General features: G+C 36.5%; 2 protein-coding genes across 2 annotated transcripts; both read right to left on the minus strand.

Moving 5' to 3' along the window:
• Positions 1-1,687: 1,687 nt before the first annotated feature.
• LOC120207029 lies at positions 1,688-2,358 on the minus strand. The gene has a single exon (XM_039206552.1). The coding sequence runs from the start codon at positions 2,161-2,163 to the stop codon at positions 1,726-1,728; it is 438 nt and encodes a 145-aa protein (XP_039062483.1). The 5' UTR covers positions 2,164-2,358; the 3' UTR covers positions 1,688-1,725.
• A 4,729-nt stretch (positions 2,359-7,087) lies between these two features.
• On the minus strand, positions 7,088-20,904 carry LOC120207039 (probable receptor-like protein kinase At4g10390). The gene is made up of 3 exons (XM_039206562.1): positions 20,405-20,904; positions 19,828-20,312; positions 7,088-7,394 (listed from the first exon to the last, which is right to left on the minus strand). Exons 1-3 carry the CDS (start codon positions 20,748-20,750, stop codon positions 7,386-7,388), a joined length of 840 nt encoding a protein of 279 aa, XP_039062493.1. The 5' UTR covers positions 20,751-20,904; the 3' UTR covers positions 7,088-7,385.
• Between the last annotated feature and the right edge of the window lie 837 nt (positions 20,905-21,741).

Here is a 21,741-nt window from a genome sequence, read left to right on the forward strand (position 1 = left end):
ATAAAATCGATATACCAGTCTAAAGTTTATTTAAAACCGACCATCAAGTTAGTTTAGCTAAATCTAATTGATTTAAGTAATTTATCATAAATACATTATATTTTTTAAAAAATTACATATCATTTTTATTATAAATTTCTGTTTACCGAGACTTGATTAAATTGATTTTAGTATTTTTTATAAGGGTAAAATACACCAACAGTCCCTCAACTATAGGGTGATACTTTGTTGAGTCCCACAACTATTAAAAATTATAAAATAGTCAACTTACTATCCATATGTTTTAAACTCGTCATTCTATATTAAAAAATTTATTGTAACCTGAGCTGAATGTTAACGTGTTGGCTGAGATATTATAAAATATAATCTCAAAAGATACCAAATCCCATTCAGCATGTTAACGTTCAGCTTAGACGATCGTCAATTTTCAACAGAAAATGATGAGTTTGAAACATATGAATACTCATGTGACCATTTTATAAATTTTAATAGTTGAGGGACTCAATAAAACTACACCATATAGTTGGAGAACCATTTTATAATTTTTAATAATCGATAAACTTAACATAATATTATCTTATAATCAGATAACCATTTGTGTTGTTTATCATATTTTAAATCAAATCGATCGATTGTACATTAAACATTTCATATGATTAATAATTTAATAACCAAAATTTAATATAAAGAGATCATCAAAGTACGAACCATTCAATGTGCTAACCAAAGCAATAGGCAAGATTAACATCATAGCAACAACTTGAGACATGATAACACCGAATGGCTTCCGCCATCAACGAGCCGAAAGGCTCGTTAACCGTCGATATCGAACCACTTCCGAACCGGAATCTCGCCCTTTAACCTCGAAACATTGTTTATGCTCGACTCGGAAATGGATATCTTCCCGGATTCATCCATTATGCCATGAGCAGCATTGTCACCAACGGTGATTTCATGTTCCTCGGCTTTTACATCCCGGAAAAGACGACTTTGTTAATGTCCGAATGCAGGACTCGACAATGGCTTAACACTATCAACGTTCGCCAATTTCTCACCTTCGTAACAATGGGTCTCGAACTATCTTTCTTCTCTTTATAGCAAGGTTATTGGACTTGATGTTCGCAGAGTTCTCGATGTTTGGTTGACATAGAAGATCATAAGACTGAATCTTGGTTTCGGTGATAGGCGCATTATTGATATCGCATATTGTGTTCAGAACTCGACAATGCACGCATATCTTATAGACCATCAACTCGAAATCATGATCTTTTTTATCATTTAAACAGAAAATTATGAATGATTGTGATCAAATTATCTAATCTCGATTCGTTTCGTATTGGCGTAAAAAAAATTATAAGATGAGAAAAGTAAAATGATCAGTTTCGTATTGGCATAACAAAAATTATATGTTGAGAAAAGTAAAATGATCAGTGGCATAGCTACAATTTGGTGAGAGTCGAAACGTGTACATCCTGGAATTCGAATTTTATTCGATTAGTTATTTATTTTACATCGATAATATCACCTTAAAATTTTATTTATACTTATCTCGTGTGTCCAATCTAAAAAAATATTTCAGGATTATTAAGGAATTAAGAGAAAGAAGGAAAAATCTTATAAATTTTAACTGAATCAATGGTGACTATGTAAGCTGGGGATTCGAGAAAGAAAATCGATGGTTCTTGTTTAGAATTGAAAACACACACGAAAAAAGAAAGAGAAATCTCAGATTAGGCCAAAGAAAACAGAGAAGCCTAACACAATGAGCCAAACTATATGCAACAAAAGTAAAGCCTGACCGGAGAAAGATCCAGGCCCGCCGTTATTCCCCAAGTTACAGAACCCCATCTTGGCGACCTTCGCCCCCGAGCAATGCGCGTCGGCGCATCCGCACCAATACGTCACGCCGTCGTCGCCGCAAACGGGATCCGTCCTGAAGCAGTTAACCGGGCACGAATAACGACGAGCAGAAGGCGAGACGCCGCACGCGTCCGCTCCATCGGACGGCAACAAGATTCCGGTGAAATTCCGTCGCGATCCGACGGAAAAAGAAGAAGAATAAGAAGACGAAGACGATGAAGAGAAAGGAACAACGACTACCAGCAACAACAACAACAGGGACAACGCGGATTCATGGAACTGGATCGAAAACAAGGTCACCATCTTTCTTTTCTGTTCCGAAAATTAACAAAACAAAGCGAGCTTTCCTTTTCCTTTTTTTTTCAAAATTAAAAAAGGAAAGCTCGCGTGATGTTCCTTTCTTCTTTATGTTTTTTTCTCAGGAAAGCTGAGATTCCATGAAAATGTTTTGATTTTCCAGGCTTAAATCATTGCCCCGAAAGCAACGGATTCTTACCTTTAGAGACGATTATTCAAAGGAACGTCAATGGAGGAGGAAACTCTCTCACTATATAAAGGGAATCAATCAAATCTTTGTCGTCAAAACAATTCATTAACCGATAATACCATTTTGAAGAAAAATTAAAACTGATTAAATCTGGTTTAATGGCTAGAAATTAAGATCAATTAATTTAGAATGATTTCATGTTCGGTTGGAAATCAAACTTTTTCTTCTGTTCTTAGCTGTTCGATTACAAATTACAGGTATTACGATCAAATTATTGCTTAGATCTTTAAGTTTAATTTTATCACGCCACGTGGAAATTTCTTTAAAAAGACCAAATCAAAATGTCGGGGAATGTTTTTACTTTTTTCGGATAAACTTTTTTGTCAGACCCTTTATCATAAACATTATATTAATTTAGTCCCTATAATGTTAAAATATTAATTTTAGGGTAAACTACTCCAAATACCATTCACCTTTAGGCGTTGACTCAAAAATGCCACTAAGGTTTTAATTTTACCAATTTAAGCACTGACGTTTATGATTTACTCCAATGTAGCCACCCCGTCGTTAATCCGTTAACGGATCACTGCATGGCATGGACATACCGTAACGGCGATGACATGGACGAGTTAGTTAAAACGATTTAATCCAAGTAGGATCCTTGTTGGTATTTCAAGTATAATTTATCTGATATAAAACCCTAATTCCCAAAATTAGTTGTCTCATTCTCTTCTCTCATCAAAGATAGAAAACCTAGGTCGCTTAGGGGAAGTTTGACGGTTGAAGAAGCATAAGAAGACTGTGGAATGGAGCAACTCGTTGCATATCCGGTCTGTGGGTGTGGATATCTTGCTCAATTGAGGACGTCATGGTCCAATGATAATCTGGGAAGGAGGTTTTTTGGATGCAAAAATTATGGGAGTTTGATTCAACCAGCTTATCGATTTTTCTGCTGGTTTGATCCTCTAATGACTTCACGAGCACATGTTGTTCTTGTGGGATTGTTGAAGAAAATCAAAGCAAATGAAATTAGAAGAATGAATGAGAGAATTGCTTGGATTGTGTTTTTTGTTTTCTAGTTTGTATTGGTATGGTACATAAACCATTGATGTTACAACAATTATGAAGAAATTGGTGACTGAAATTTATGGATTGTACTTTTGGTTTAGGGATTGAGATAAAAAAATTAAGGGTGAAATTTTGAGGACTAATGGTTGGATTTGGCTTAGGGTTTAGATGACTTTGTAATTTTGTGTGTGAATGATAATTGATGTAAAATGCCACCCTTTAATTTATGTTAAATTGACAAATTTATATATATTTTTGTACTTGGAAAACATATAATGAATGTAAAATGGCACCGTGAATGATAGACAAAATGATTCACTTAAATAGAGTTGTGATTGATAATAAACACGTGTGTACAAAGACTGGGTGTGCACATAATCATTTAAGTTGGAACACTTTCAACCTATAAAACCCACCAAAATATCAAAAATCAATAAACATGTGTTCAAATGATCATAGTTCATCAACTTAAATATTGAACCCAAAATATCTAAGTTCTCAAACTATATCAACCTACACCATCCTTTGTCGTTTTGTAAAAACATTGGGATAGTTTTCCTGGAAAGTCTGGGTAATAGTGCTTGACTGGCTTAAATGCTGGTTGGCAGTGACATCTTCTTGATGGTTGGTTGGATATGATGAGTGGCCTGGAGTAGGGAAAAAGAAAAATGGATTTGATGAGGTTGCAACCCTTGATGATGTTATGGTCGTAGTAGTTCTTCTCCTAACCTATATTCACACGTGTATAAAATTGAGAAACATAATTCTAATATAAGTTTAAATTAACAAAAGAAAATTAGAAACTTATACACGTAGTTTTGTCTTGCTTTGGCTAGATTGTACCCTTGTTTGTTTGGTATGTCTTTATATGTTGAAATGAGATCACCTAGGTGACATGTTGCCTCTAATTATCCCTTTTCAGGTCTTTAGTTGTGTCCTGGTTGACCATAGTTGGAGCAGTACATTATCAGACATTTCTTGGTAATAGTAGCTTGGGACCTTGATGTTTCATATGCTTCATTTCTCCTATTTTTCTTTGGTCTTCCCAATGGCCTTCTAATTGTTGGTGTTATAACTGGCTCATAAGTTGTGTCAGTTAACCATTGATTAGACCTTCTCATAGGTTCAATGAAGTGATTATAAATGTCCTGATGTGTGGTTATTAAATAGCAGTTATGCACATAAGCTTCAGGCTTCTGATTATTGAACATCATTACAGAAACAACATGTATGCATGGGATTCCTATAAATGAAATCAATAAAAGTGATTAAATTAACAAAGACAAATGATAATAAAAATGGAACATAAACTACAAATGTTACATACCAGTGAGATCCCACTTTTTACATGAGCATGAATGATTTTCCAAATCAACAATATGTCTGGTCCACAAGACACTTGGTACTTTTGTCCTTCAGCATGGGTAGGACAACAAATACAAACAACAAATGATGAAGTTATTTGGTCAAACAACAATAAATTTGAAATAAATGAATAAACAGTACCTAGTAGACTGTTGAATTGCAAGTTCAGTTTTTGCAAGTTCAATAACACTCCGAGTTATTGCAAGACGGTCGACACACCGTTACCTTCTCTCCATATGTGTCTAACTTCTGTTATTCATCCTTCTTCTCTTAGTGCGTTGCAATCCCTAAATAATATTTCTTGTTGTAGGTCATCCGAGTTATCCCCATTTTGGGCATCTATGGCCCCTTTCATGTCGACTTCCACAATCAAATTTCTCGCCTCCAGAGATTTGGCGATAATGAGTCCTTGTTTGATGCCCCAAATATTGGCCATGAGACTGTTGATTTTGCTTATGTTTAGCATGAATCTAGATACCTAGTCTCCTTTGTCGTCCCTGATGAGCCCCCGATGCCAGGGATGGATCAAGATAGGTACTAGGGTGCGGTGGTACTTTTAGAAATTTTAAGTTTTTTTTTATATTTTCGCATTCTCTATAATTTTAATACACTCCTAAAATTTTTAATATAATTTATTAAGTTCATAACTTTAAACTAAATTTTTACATCCGTCCCTGCCCGTGGCTAAGGTCCCCGTAAAGTGGTTGCATGCTCCATCGGTGTTGAGGATCCAACAACCCTTAGGAGGCTTAGTCCATTTCACCCATCGTGGATCCTTGGTAACGCCTTTCTTGTCCATTTACTTGGCTTTATTTATGTCTGTAGCAAGCTTGTGACCATATTAAATAATATGGTTTAGGTTCCTGATTTTGTTCTTGATAGTAGATTCGTTTCTTTCTTTTCAATGCCCCAAATCGTAGTTGCGAAAATCGTTCCCCATGTCGTTCCTTCATTGCACGTCCTTTTCGAACTGCAGTTTATCTTTATCCACTTTTCGAGTATATTCGGATCTGTAGGAGTGAACTTATGACGACGATCGATCTCTTCCCAGAATAACTTAGCTATCCTGCATCTTCGAAGAATATGTTCCATGGATTCTGTCTCATAATCGGTTTATTTTGATGATCGGATTTTTCCTCTAATAATTTGAACGATGAGGTTCATCTTGAGATAAGAGGAGTGTTAGGTTAAAATTTTACAATGATACGATAGTGAATGACATAAATCATGTTTAATAAGATCGAACATTAAAGAAATTTCTATTTCATAGTTTTTCTTAGAAATCAAAACTATGAGATAGAAAGAGAAGAAGGATGTGATCGTTTGTGTGGTCCTTGTCAAGTTATGGCCTAAACCAGCACGAGTTTCATTATCTTGATATAACAAACCAGCACGATCCCTCACCGGCCATTGTCTCGGTGTGGTTCGGGACCTTGCCTTGGCCCTTGCAGACTCTGTTGCAGACATGTAATTTGGAACAGTTGCCAACCTCGGAGTACTGTTTGCTGCTAAACGTAATTGCAGAGACTTGTCTTGCAGATATCTAGATTCACACAATGCCGCATTGGATCCGTTGCACATTTCATATGAAAGCCTTGCTCGGTGTCGATGGAACACTCGATCCTGTGCTCAAACCGAAACCTGCATACGTTTTGGTGCCATCTTTGCACTCCTTACATTGTATCCTCCCACTAAAGCTTGAAGCTTCACTATCCCCTTCAAATCATGCAATGCTCTCCTTGCCTTGGCAAAAAGAGAGAGAGAGAGAGAGAGAGAAATAGTAACAACTACGTAATTCGAAGGTCTGCAAGTAAGCTGAGCAGACCCCATCGTGTTACCAGCAGCAAATACGGAGCAGGGATTAGATTATTTATGTATTTTGGCAATGAAAGAACATATCCTTTTTGGGATGTTTTGTTTTACATCTTCAGTTTCTTGTCTAAACTCCTTGTCTAATCAAATCATGCTATACTTTTTGTCCAAACTCCTTGTCTATTCAATGAATCATTACGGGAATATGTTGTAGCATGATCTGGTGTACATTTCTTTCATGTTTGTGTATTTTTTAGGTTAAATAACAAGTTTGTACATGAATACCCGAATTCGCAAAGTAGAATATATGAATTACACCCGAAGTTCTAAATTCAAATATTCAAAATTATTAATAAAACATAAAAAAATCAAAATTTAAGGCAAAACGAGATTTTTTTCAGAGTAATTATTCCAAGAAACCGACGACAAGAACTTATCCAAGCAAAACTCAACTCTTTAATTTGTAGAATACCTGTTGTAGACAGGCATGATAAATAATAGTATTGAATAAACAAACTAAAATGGCTCAATAATCACTAATTTATCTCCAAGATTATATTCGGACCTAAGATGCTTTGCACGCTGTCTAGCTACTAGTGCCCTGCGGCGGTCATATTTAATGTTTTCAAATGGTCCTCCTCTCTTATGAAAAGGAATAGGGTCAAGAACCATCTTCTCGAGAGCAATGGCATTCTCGATAAAGAAGATGCATAATTCAGTATCAACAGCTGCCCCGACAAAACCAGTAATTTCCACCACCTTCAGGCTATGATGAACAATTCTTCTTCCTTTCTCAATTTCTCTAGCACTAAAACGAACCAAGCTGAACTGCAACACCCAAAAGCATATGTAAACACATCCATTAATTGACATAATCGGAATCTATAAAAAAGGGTTCAACATTCTCCCAATTACAAGACCATATTGAAGTTTTTGCTTATTCATTGCCATAAACATCAGGGAGAGGAATGAGAAAAACCTTTTGACAATATAAAGTTAATCAAAATTATTAGTTTAGTAGCATTGTGTGTCTCTCTCTATATATATTCTATGTAAATCCACTGATTCAGAAAAAAGGAAGAATGCTTACATCCAAAGCGAACCGATGCAAGGAAGGGCAGGAATTCACCCACCAAGACAAGAAAAGAAGGCTATCCAGATGATCAAACGTGAAAGCAGTCAACTCCATCTCCTTCAGCTGACTCATTCGAGGGAATTCAATATGCGGCCTTCTCCTCTCTACCTGGATTCTCAAACCATGAGTTAGAATTTATAAATTAACCACAAACACAACGAATTTAAAAGGCAAGACAATGGATCCCAATTCTTCAAACTCACCTCCACAGATATGCGGAGTCCAAGCTTCTGGAGCTGAGAGAAAATTGTTAAAATCTTCGGAAACTTCCTATAAAGTGGTCGAAACAGACCTTTCCTGATGCATAATGTTGTGAGGTTTGGAAGATTCTCAAAGGGAATCTCTATTTGTGGTCCAGTATATTTGAAACTTAACAGGTTGATGGCATCAAGTTCTAGACTCTCCAAATTTGGACAGTCTGACATCTCCATGTAACACCCCCAACCCATACCCGACCCGGATATGAGTCAGAGATACTACATTGACTTTAAAACACAACTCTTAATAAATAATAGTAAAATATTTGAACTGATATAAAAGAAAATACCATAATATACATACTGTAATATAATTTTACCAAAATATTCAGAGCATACACAACTTAACCCCTTTAATTACATGCCAACTGTCATTTACATAACAAAATGACCTACTGATTAAGTTGCTTCTGATCTGATGGTTGCAGGAGTAATACTGTCAAGCTGCTTCACCTGTCTCTTCTATTTTCCTCGGATCCTACGTGTGAAACACTCACACGCTAAGTCATCGACTTAGTGAGGCAACAATAATAAGGCAATGTAATGTAATGAAAATGTCAGGATCATATGAGATGAGATGCAAACATGTAACTAATCAATGTAGTATACTTCATCAATATCCATACCTGTAAGCGTATGACTGTAACATTCATTATTCTGTATTAATAAGTTTATTGGCCCATGATAGCATATTGAGAACCTAAGGTATTTGAGTAATTTGAGGTTGTGCACTATGCTGTCACCACAGCTCGTATAAATGCACCGAAGTGCCCGTAGAATTGCACCGAAGTGCCCGTAGAATTATGTCCATAAGGACCACGTAGAATTCCTTAAGAATCATATACATATACTATGGATCAAGTATGTATCTTTCAAGACTTCACACAGGTTCCAAAGGATATACATATGTCCTAAAGAACCGAGTATACCCTCTACCCTTGGCATGCCAACTATACCTATAGTTCTCATCTACATAACATGGGCTTATACATTTCCCGTAGTTCATATCGCGTAGACATAGTATTTCCATACCTTTAACACACAGGCATATCATTTACATACCTTTATCACATAGTGCATATAACTTTTTCTGCATATTCATGTCATGTAATACATATAATATGAATTCATGTCATGTAATACATTTAATACAAATTCATGTCATGTATCATAATATGGAATGTAATCATATGTCAAAATATGGAATCTAGACTTATCACAAGTCTAGAACTGAATATACTACTATTCATGCTATGCATATGCACTCACCTATACTTCTTTGCCTTTTCCTCGATCGATCCTACTTGTAGATTGTTCTCGAACTCGAGTAGGCTCGGTATCTACATAAACATAATTTTTAAGATGATCATCAGATGTCTATGTCTTGCAATTAAGCTTTAATAGCTTACTAATTTAAAGAATTTATAGCTTAGTCTTGCTTTCTTTTCTTTCTTCTTCTTTTTCTCATGGGGGAATCGGTTCCCCCCTGGGGGTATCGATTCCCCCCAAGCAATCTGGAATTTCATATACGATGAGGGGGTATCGGTTCCCCCCCTGGGGGTACCGATTCCCCTCTAGCAATCTGGAAATTCATTTCGTTGAGGGGGTATCGGTTCCCCTTGAATGGGTACCGATTCCCCTAACCCAGAAATCCTAATTTGAGCTCGGAAATCATCCCATTTCAGCTCAAACATACATATTTCAATCCCTTTACTACTCTTAGCTCTCATACACTTACTTAAACTAATTATTATCCATTAAATACCTCTAAAACCTAGAAATCCAATTCTCCATGTAGAATTTAAGAATCCAACCCAAATTCCAATATGTTCTAATTTGAATTCTAACCCCTCATACTTCTTAATTAGCTTATTGACAAGTCAAAAAATCTGATTCAAACATCAAAAACTCATCCATATCAAAATTTAATCTAAAAACTCATTTTCCAAATCTATCTCTAAAACACTAATCTTGTTGTTTTAATGTCATATAAGCTTTCCTTTAGCTTATATAACATACAAACTTTCATTTCCAATCTTAACAATCAAAGAAACTACCAAGTTCAGTTTCTTACCTTTAATTGCAAGCCACACGTTGAGAGAAGGAAGAGAAGAAAATGAGGAAGAAGGAAGAAGAAATAGGAGGTTCTGGAACCTAAAATCACACGTGGTTCTCATATACCCCATAACATTTTATTTTAATTAGAAATTCCTTGCAAATGACCATTTGGTCCTTACCCCATCTCATATTTACTAACCATACTATTTAAACTATATAATTATTCTACTTTAATCACCAAATGTTGAAACTTTGCAAATTAATCACTAACCCGACATGGAGGATGTTACAAATCTCTCCCCCTTAAGAAAAATTTGTCCTCGAATTTTTCATTGCACGAACAAATGAGGGTATTGATGTCGCATATCCTCTTCACGCTCCCACGTTGCTTCTTCTACTCTGTGATTTCTCCACAATACTTTGACCAAAGGAATAATCTTGTTCCTCAATTGCTTAACTTCATGTGCTAAAATTTGAATCGGTTCTTCCTCATAAGTCAAGTCAGGACGAACCTCAATCTTTTCTGGTGTCACGATATGAGAAGGGTCAGATCTATATCTTCGAAGCATTGAAACGTGAAAAACATCATGTATCTTTTCCATCTCATGTGGTAAAGTTAGCTGATATGCTACAGGTCCTACTCTCTTTACAATCTCATATGGTCCAATAAACCGAGGACTCAATTTTCCTTTCCGACCAAATCTCAACACCTTCTTCCATGGAGACACTTTTAAAAACACCTTATCTCCAACTTGAAATTCAATTTCTTTCCTTTTAAGATCAGAATAGGACTTTTGCCGATCAGAGGCCACTTTGAGGTTATGCTGAATTTCTCGAACTTTCTGTTCTACATCTTGAATTAAATCCGGACCAAGAACACTTCGGTCTTTGAGTTCATACCAATTTAATGGAGTACGACATTTTCTTCCATATAATGCTTCATAGGGGGCCATCTTTATACTAGACTGATAACTATTGTTGTAAGCGAACTCTGCCAGCGGTAAATACTTTTCCCATGATCCTTTAAATTCCATTACGCACGCTCTCAACATATCTTCCAATATCTGAATAGTTCTCTCTGATTGCCCATCAGTCTGAGGATGAAAAGCCGTACTAAAGTTTAAACGAGTCCCCAACGCTCCATGCAAAGATTTCCAGAATCTAGAAGTGAATCGAGGGTCTCGATCAGAGACTATGGAAATAGGTACTCCATGCAATCTAATAACTTCTCTAATATACAGCTCTGCATACTTTTCCATAGAGAAATCCGTTCTAATAGGGAGAAAATGCGCGGATTTAGTTAATCGATCAACAATTACCCAGATTGATTCTCTTTTGTTCGGAGTCAAGGGTAACCCCGAAACAAAATCCATCGTAACATTTTCCCATTTCCATTGAGGAATGAACAGCGGTTGCAATAATCCTGAGGGAACTTGATGCTCGGCTTTGACTTGTTGACATATCAAACACTTAGACACAAATTCTGTGATGCTTCGCTTCATCCCTGACCACCAAAATCGATCATTCAAATCCATATACATCTTGGTTCCACCCAGGTGCATCGTTAACGGACTGCAATGAGCCTCTGTTAATATTTCTTTCTTCAAGTCGTCATTGTCGGGTATTACAATTCTTCCTTTACAATATAGATTTCCATCTGACTTAATCTCAAAGTCTTTAATCTCTTTGTTCTTTACTTGCTCAATTCTTTTCAAACACATTTCATCTTTACCTTGCAATTCTCCTATTCGTTCCAACCATGCTGGTTTAAGGTTAATTCCGCACAAAGACCACCGTCTCCCGTTAAAGATAATCTTGCATCCATAGCTCGTAAAGCTGCAAACGTCTTTCTACTCAGGGCATCTGCTACCACATTAGCCTTTCCGGGATGATAGTCAATTATCACATCATAATCCTTTAAGAACTCTACCCATCTACGTTGCCTCAAATTCAATTCTTTTTGAGTCATCAGGTACTTCAGGCTCTTATGATCCGTATATAAGTAGCAACGTTCCCCATAAAGATAATGACGCCAAATCCTGAGAGCGAATACTACAGCAGCCATTTCTAAATCATGAGTGGGGTAATTCCTTTCATGTGGTTTCAACTGTCTCGATGCGTACGCTACCACTTTTCCTTCTTGCATTAATACACACCCCAACCCGTTATGGGATGCGTCACTGTATACTACAAAATTCTTGCCAGATTCCGGTTGAACCAATATCGGAGTTTCCGTCAGAATTCTCTTTAAAGCTTCGAAACTTTCTTGACATTCAGAAGTCCAAACAAATGGTACGTTCTTTCTCATTAGCTTTGTTAGAGGCAACACAATCATCGAAAAATTCTTAACGAATCTTCGATAGTAACCGGCAAGTCCCAGAAAACTCCGAACTTCAGACACATTCTTAGGAACTTCCCAATCCATTATAACTTTAACTTTCTGAGGGTCTACTCTAATCCCAACTGCCGAGATCACATGCCCCAGGAAAATTACTTCCTTTAACCAGAACTCACATTTGGACAATTTGGCATACAACTTTTTATCTCTTAAAATTTGCAAGACGATCCTCAGATGTGTGCTATGCTCTTCATGGGATTTCGAGTACACCAGTATGTCATCAATAAAGACAACAACAAACTGGTCCAAGTAGGGCTGAAAAATCCTGTTCATAAGATCCATGAAAGCAGCAGGTGCATTCGTTACTCCGAATGACATTACGATGAATTCATAATGACCATATCTCGTTCTGAAAGCTGTCTTCGGAATATCTTTCTCCTGGATCTTCAATTGATGATAACCCGAACGTAGATCAATCTTTGAAAATACCGAAGCTCCTTTTAGTTGATCAAACAAATCATCAATGCGCGGAAGGGGATACTTGTTCTTGATGGTCACCTTATTGAGCTGTCGATAGTCAATGCAAAGACGCATTGATCCATCCTTCTTTTTAACAAATAACACCGGAGCTCCCCAAGGCGATACACTTGGTCGGATAAATCCCTTCTCTAGCAATTCTTGTAATTGATTCTTTAACTCTTGCAATTCTTTAGGAGCCATTCGATAAGGTGCCATTGCTATCGGAGCTGTTCCCGGCATTATTTCTATTTGGAATTCTACCTCTCTATCCGGAGGTAATCCTGGCAATTCAGCAGGAAAAACATCAGGGAACTCTCGAACTATTGGAATTTCCTCTAACCTTTTCTCTTGAGCTCTTGAATCAATCACATTTGCAAGAAAACCCTGACATCCTTGTAGCAATAATTTCTTGGCAGACATCACTGATATTACATTTGCTAAAGGATTAAACTTTTCACTGCTCACACTTATCTCTATTCCGTCTGGACTTTTCAGAGTTACCTTTTTCAATCTGCAACTAACATCTCCATAATACCGGAACAACCAATCCATTCCCAGAATCACTTCAAACTCGTCAAAGGGTAATTCCATCAGATTAGCAGGGAATTCAATTCCCTGAACCTTTATGGGACACCCCTTACAGACTTTATTCACCCGGGCACTATGGCCTAACGGAGTTGTTACTATAATCTCATTACATGTAGCTTCTAAGGGAATTCCCAACTCCTTTACTAACTTACTTGTAATATAAGAATAATTAGAACCCGGATCAATCAGTACCAATACTAATTTATCATACAACTGAAAAGTACCTGCTATAATATCAGGGTCATCACGGTCTTCACTTGTCTTTAGGTTGTACACTCGAGCAGTGGATCGAACTTCAGGTTGAGCAGAGAATTCAGACGGGTTCCTTCCTCTGCCTCTTCCTCGTCCTCTTTGTGAGGAAGAACCAGCTCTTCCAGATGGTGCCGGCTCACCAACAATCAAGGGACAATCCCGGACAAAATGTCCGGCCTCTCCGCATCGAAAACAAGTCCCAGCTGCCATACGACAATCCCCATAATGGTTTTTCCCGCAGTGCTCACACTGTTTCCTTTGACCCGGAGTAGATCTCCCAGCACCGGATTCCATTAACTGCGTCTGTCTAGTTCTTGCCTGACTTGCTCCCCTAGCAGACGATGCAACTGATTCTGATCTAGTTTGTGATCGAAATCCCGAGTCTCTTCCCCTTTTTGTTGGTGCTGAGCCAGAAGAAGTAGTCATCCTCTTTGATGTCTGAACTCTTGAGTCTCCAAATCTTTCATTCTGAGCCCTTTCAAGATCTTTTGCACGATTGATCACCTCCTGGAACGAGGACATGTTTAATACTATCAACATTTCTTTAAGTCTAGGGCGCAAGCCTTCCACGAACCATTCACAAGCATCTTTCTCAGTAGACACAAGCTCAGCTGCAAACCTGCTCAGCTTATTAAATTCACATTCGTACTCATATACAGAGCGGCTCATCTGCTTCAAACTCATAAATTCCTGCTTCATTTGGCGGATAAACTATTCTCCAATATACTTGTTTTTAAATTCTTTTAAAAACAAAGACCAAGTCAACTGGTCGGTTGACATCCTCATGGTGACATTCGTCTACCATATCCTCGCCTGACCCCTTAATAAAGACACAGCTCCATCTAATTTCTCCACTTCGGAACAGTGGAGACCATCTAACATGATTTTCAAATCATTCAACCAAAGATCCGCTGACACCGGACCTTCCTCAGCTTCTCCCTTAAATTCGGGAGCTCCTAGACTTCTCAACTCTTTTGCTACATTAATTCTTGGAGTTAGTGGAGCAGGAGGTTGAAGACGCGTCAGAATAGCGTCTAACGTTCTGAAGAACGTATCTTGATCTTGCACAGGCACTCCTTGAGATGCCCGTTCTTCACTCTGCCTGGCCAGGGCAGGTGAATTACTGCTTTCAGCATGCCTATCTTCTCCCGCTTCACTTCGGGAGCTATTATGTCCGGACATCTAATAAGAATAAACACATTATCCTATTAGCAAAACAGCATACTCATACTATACCAGATCAGAAGTTCTCACTATTTGTTGGCATGTATTCCATTTAAAGACTCCATAGACTCTGGTTTATGCCTAGAATCGGCTAAACCATAGCTCTGATACCATTAAATGTAACACCCCCAACCCATACCCGACCCGGATATGAGTCAGAGATACTACATTGACTTTAAAACACAACTCTTAATAAATAATAGTAAAATATTTGAACTGATATAAAAGAAAATACCATAATATACATACTGTAATATAAGTTTACCAAAATATTCAGAGCATACACAACTTAACCCTTTAATTACATGCCAACTGTCATTTACATAACAAAATGACCTACTGATTAAGTTGCTTCTGATCTGATGGTTGCAGGAGTAATACTGTCAAGCTGCTTCACCTGTCTCTTCTATTTTCCTCGGATCCTACGTGTGAAACACTCACACGCTAAGTCATCGACTTAGTGAGGCAACAATAATAAGGCAATGTAATGTAATGAAAATGTCAGGATCATATGAGATGAGATGCAAACATGTAACTAATCAATGTAGTATACTTCATCAATATCCATACCTGTAAGCGTATGACTGTAACATTCATTATTCTGTATTAATAAGTTTATTGGCCCATGATAGCATATTGAGAACCTAAGGTATTTGAGTAATTTGAGGTTGTGCACTATGCTGTCACCACAGCTCGTATAAATGCACCGAAGTGCCCGTAGAATTGCACCGAAGTGCCCGTAGAATTATGTCCATAAGGACCACGTAGAATTCCTTAAGAATCATATACATATACTATGGATCAAGTATGTGTCTTTCAAGACTTCACACAGGTTCCAAAGGATATACATATGTCCTAAAGAACCGAGTATACCCTCTACCCTTGGCATGCCAACTATACCTATAATTCTCATCTACATAACATGGGCTTATACATTTCCCGTAGTTCATATCGCGTAGACATAGTATTTCCATACCTTTAACACATAGGCATATCATTTACATACCTTTATCACATAGTGCATATAACTTTTTCTGCATATTCATGTCATGTAATACATATAATATGAATTCATGTCATGTAATACATTTAATACAAATTCATGTCATGTATCATAATATGGAATGTAATCATATGTCAAAATATGGAATCTAGACTTATCACAAGTCTAGAACTGAATATACTACTATATTCATGCTATGCATATGCACTCACCTATACTTCTTTGCCTTTTCCTCGATCGATCCTACTTGTAGATTGTTCTCGAACTCGAGTAGGCTCGGTATCTACATAAACATAATTTTTAAGATGATCATCAGATGTCTATGTCTTGCAATTAAGCTTTAATAGCTTACTAATTTAAAGAATTTATAGCTTAGTCTTGCTTTCTTTTCTTTCTTCTTCTTTTTCTCATGGGGGAATCGGTTCCCCCCTGGGGGTATCGATTCCCCCAAGCAATCTGGAATTTCATATACGATGAGGGGGTATCGGTTCCCCCCCTGGGGGTACCGATTCCCCTCTAGCAATCTGGAAATTCATTTCGTTGAGGGGGTATCGGTTCCCCTTGAATGGGTACCGATTCCCCTAACCCAGAAATCCTAATTTGAGCTCGGAAATCATCCCATTTCAGCTCAAACATACATATTTCAATCCCTTTACTACTCTTAGCTCTCATACACTTACTTAAACTAATTATTATCCATTAAATACCTCTAAAACCTAGAAATCCAATTCTCCATGTAGAATTTAAGAATCCAACCCAAATTCCAATATGTTCTAATTTGAATTCTAACCCCTCATACTTCTTAATTAGCTTATTGACAAGTCAAAAAATCTGATTCAAACATCAAAAACTCATCCATATCAAAATTTCATCTAAAAACTCATTTTCCAAATCTATCTCTAAAACACTAATCTTGTTGTTTTAATGTCATATAAGCTTTCCTTTAGCTTATATAACATACAAACTTTCATTTCCAATCTTAACAATCAAAGAAACTACCAAGTTCAGTTTCTTACCTTTAATTGCAAGCCACACGTTGAGAGAAGGAAGAGAAGAAAATGAGGAAGAAGGAAGAAGAAATGGGAGGTTCTGGAACCTAAAATCACACGTGGTTCTCATATACCCCATAACATTTTATTTTAATTAGAAATTCCTTGCAAATGACCATTTGGTCCTTACCCCATCTCATATTTACTAACCATACTATTTAAACTATATAATTATTCTACTTTAATCACCAAATGTTGAAACTTTGCAAATTAATCACTAACCCGACATGGAGGATGTTACACTCCAAGCTTCTCAAGTGAAGGCATGGGCCAGCAACTCTCACATGAACCAGAGTCGGTGAACATTGCACACATAAGCATTCAAGAAAAGGACTATTGGATACAAAGTTGTTAATAACTTCATCACTTACATCTACGCATTTCAGTACAAGCGATGTAAGGGGAATACAACTCGGTAAACCAAGACTCAGTGGACACAATCTATATAAGGAACACTTCAGAGGAGTTAAACTCATAAATCTTGTGAAGTCCAACTCTATTCTTTTAGAATTCCTTTCAAAAACAAACTTCACCCAATTGTCAATGTCAGGCTTATGGCTTCTATTAAGATCAAAGCAAACTCTGAATTCTTCAATAACAGGTAGAGGATACAATTCCACAAAATTGATTTACAAAATTTACGAACCTGACCTTTTCTGAATCTATAATATCATACAGACTCATAGAACCCAAAGTTCGGTTTTTAACCTTAAGAAACGTGTCTGAAGCATCAAACTCCAAACGTGGAATGAAAGTCCATACCGTTCTCCATCGTCGTGAAAGTAGACTTGTTCTTGCTGCAACTTTTCTCGGCAAGTGAGACAAAATAGAAACTAGAACATCATCTGATAGATGACTTATTCTATCTCCAGGATCAAATTCTCTCTTAAATACCATGACACAAGTAAGAGACAATAGAGAAAACAGTAGATGTTAGTACAAGAGAAAAAAACAAAGAAACATAGAATATTTATGTTATATATCTAAACCAGCATCTATCTCGGTGATTAGAACAATACCTTCTGTTTTTTCCGAGTACACCGGTTTAGTTGAGGTTCAAATCTTTCCATTCTAAAGTTCCAAACAAATCTCTCTGGTTATCGGTGATTATAACTCGAATAAATTAGCTGCCATTAAAGTCAGCAAACCATAAATTAATCAAACAAATCCATCGACGCAATCAAATTGCAGTGAAAATAAACAGTGTTTCAAATTCAAACAAAACAAACAAAAGATTCGAGCTTTCTCTCTACTCTGTCGAAATATAATATAATATAATGAGATGCAGCTTTTGAATTTAGAAAAATTGCTTCAGAGCAGTGTAATAAAGATCAAGAAATCAAAGCATCACCTGCTAATTGGAAGGGTCTTTGGGCGTGGAATCAAATTTCTCTTTAAATTTCTCTTTGATATCAAATTTAGGGTTTTTGGCACTTTCATATATATATATATATATATATATATATTAAATTGGTGAATTCACGAGATAATATTCTCGAACTTTTTTAAGGTAAAATACTCGACTGAGTGGAAACTTTTAAGTAAATTTTATACGAACTATGTATCAATATATATATATATATACACATTAATTAAAAATTATAATAATAACATATAATAATTTAATATAATTATATAAATACTTAATTTAAAAATATAATTCTTTTGTAAAAAATAAATTAATTTTATCAAAATATCGACAATGCATTATGTTTTTTCCTAATCAAATTAAAATAATGTTATATATATAATTGAATCAAGTTTAAGAATATACAAATAATCTTATATATATAATTAAACTAGGGTAAAGTACACAAATGGTTTCCTAACTATAGAATATTATTTTGTTGAGTCTTCCAACTATTAAAAGTAACAAAATGGTCACCAGACTTTTCATATGTTTCAAACTCGTTCTTTTCTATTAAAATTCGATGGTAGTCTGAGTTGGACGTTAACTTGCTGACTATGACATGATAAAATATAATCTCAAAATTTCAAATGATTATCATATTTCAGTCAACAGGGTAGCTTCCAATTCAGATTGTCATCAATTTTTGAACGGAAAAAAACAAGTTTGAAACATATGAATAGTGGGGTGACCATTTTATAACTTTTAATAGTCGAGGGACTCAACAAAACAACGTTGTATGGTAATGATATCATTTTATAACTTTTAATAGTCAGATGACTCAACAAAATAACATCCTATATCCGGCTTCCCTCCTAAATTACTTGTTATTCTTTTGCAAAACCGAACAGTTCCATCTGCTTCAGCTGACTCGTGTGAGGGAATTCAATCCGACTTCCCTCCTCTCCCGGAGTTCTCAAATCCTGAGTTGGAATTTGTAAATTAACAACCGAATGCAACAAGTTTGAGCCTGAAATGTCGAGTTATCCGAATTCGAGTATTCATGATGCTCGTCTTGTATTTCATATCGTTTCTGGAAACTATACTTACAAACATTCAAAATCCAGTTCATCTGTTGAATTTACAGTACAAACCGTTCGTTCTAAATATTTGATGTTTCGATTTACATGTGCTAAATTCCCAGCTAATCTAAGGGGAAATAAATTGAGTTCAACGCGATCATCACCATCGAGTCAATCAACGACGGCAATCTTTGGCTGGCGGCGACAGCAACAACCGTGAATCAACGGAATTGATCTTATCCTTCATCGTCTGCATGATTTCTGCAGCAGAAGGCCTAGCAGTTGGCGACTGTTGAAGACAAAGCCCAGCAATCATAAGCATGACTTTAGCCTCTTCCAAGTCAAACTCACCTCCCAGCCTCGCATCCACCATTCTGGCCACCCCTCCACCACCATCAGTGATCCCCCTCAACTTCGGCGCCACCATCGACGTCAACAATTGTCCCCTTTTGGGACAAAAGGCTTCCATTCCGGTCACAAGCTCCAAAATAACAACACCCAAACTATAAACATCGTTCTTCTTGGAAGCAATACCCGTCCTCAAATAATGAGGGTCAGTGTACCCCGGTGAGCCTACCATTATCAGCTTCGTCCTCGGCGGCACCACCGTCGACGAAAATCCCATCTTTGATGACCCGAAATCACAGAGTTTGCAGTTGAAACGCTCGTCTAACAAGATGTTCGAAGCTTTGACATCGCCATGAACTATCTGGAGACTGCATTTGTCGTGTAAAAACTCGATTGCTTCTGCAAGCTGAAAAGCTATGCTCAGTCGAGTCTTCCATGGAAGCGATTCCCTTTCGTCTCCATGGAGTTTCTCTTGCAAATTTCCATTCGAAACGTACTCGAACACCATTGCACCTTCCTCTATAAAACAAAAATGAACAAAATAACGATAAAAAAGACCGAATCTTTTTCCTTTTTTCTCCATTACTAATGAGTTAAAGCAAAGCAACTACCTTGATCATCGCAGTAACCGATGAATTTGACGATGTTGTCATGTTGGAGTCGGGTCACAATATCCAGTTCCTGTTTGAACACTTGGTTTAACCAATCATTTCCGACATGGATCTTGACAGCTCCGAGAGCAGAACAAGGCAAGTTAGCCAAGTAGACATTGCTGAACCCTCCTTGACCGATCAAACGAGAGAAATCCTTTGTAAAATCCTTAATCTCATCCCATGTAAATCTCTTAACCGACCCTTTACCATCTTCGACGCTCAAATCACTTCCCTTTTCATCATCGGCCACGCCGATAGCCGCCGTGTGTTTACGTCGTTTGAGAAATTTCGGCAAGAACCCCATTGCAATCAACAACGAAAGGAGCAAGACGAGAGAAAACAGGGAGGAGGATGGCGAGTTTGGGACGGCACGGGGATTGGGTTGCTCTTAAAGAATGTCGGGGCGGATGGAAAGTGGTGGGGGAAGCGACGCAGAAAGTGAGTGGAGAAGATGGAACGAGTATAATTCTTATTGGTAATAATAAGGAAAAAAGTGATGGGATGTTCCAACAACATTGGGACCAGCAGACAAACTTTGAAACATCGAAAATCCAACCATTTTTAACATTATATTTGTCGGTTGCATCACTGTAACCACAGGGACGAACATAATCTCACAAAACTCGATCTCAACGAGGGTGTTTTCTCTTTTAAAATTGGGCAAAGTATAAAAATCGGGATCGTCCCGATTAGACCTTAAGTTAATGATCTTATGACTATTAAGTATTATTTTGTTGAGTATTTTAATTATTAAAATATTATAAAATGATCATATGATTATTTACTTATTCTTTTTCGATAAGAATGAAAAATATTTTGAGTTAAACATTAACTTGTTGATTGTGATATGATAAAATATGATTTTAAAATCTCAAATGACTATCATATCTCGATCATCATGATGACTTCCAACTTAAATAACCGTTAATTTTTTTAACAAAAATAACGAGTTTAGAACATGATGAATAGTAGGGTGATCATTTTGTACCTTAATAGTCAAATGGTTTAATATTACTGATACTCATCATTAATAATTAATTTTTATATTATCTTATAATTATTTTAAATTAATAAAAATTCAAAAATTGAATTACTATAATGTTATTGTTTATTTTAATTATGACGAATAATTTAAATTTTAATATTTTGATTAATTAATAAATTAATTAAATACAAATAAAACCAAAACACTTATTATTTACTTACAAAATATTTAGTAACAATAAAAAAATAACTTTCCGTCTTGATCTAAAGTTAATATTCAATGTCAAAGTTGATGGTTATAATAAGAAAAA

Source organism: Hibiscus syriacus, unplaced genomic scaffold (genome assembly GCF_006381635.1).
Source record: "Hibiscus syriacus cultivar Baekdansim isolate YM2019G1 unplaced genomic scaffold, ASM638163v2 tig00014304_pilon, whole genome shotgun sequence".
Classification (NCBI taxonomy): domain Eukaryota; kingdom Viridiplantae; phylum Streptophyta; class Magnoliopsida; order Malvales; family Malvaceae; genus Hibiscus; species Hibiscus syriacus.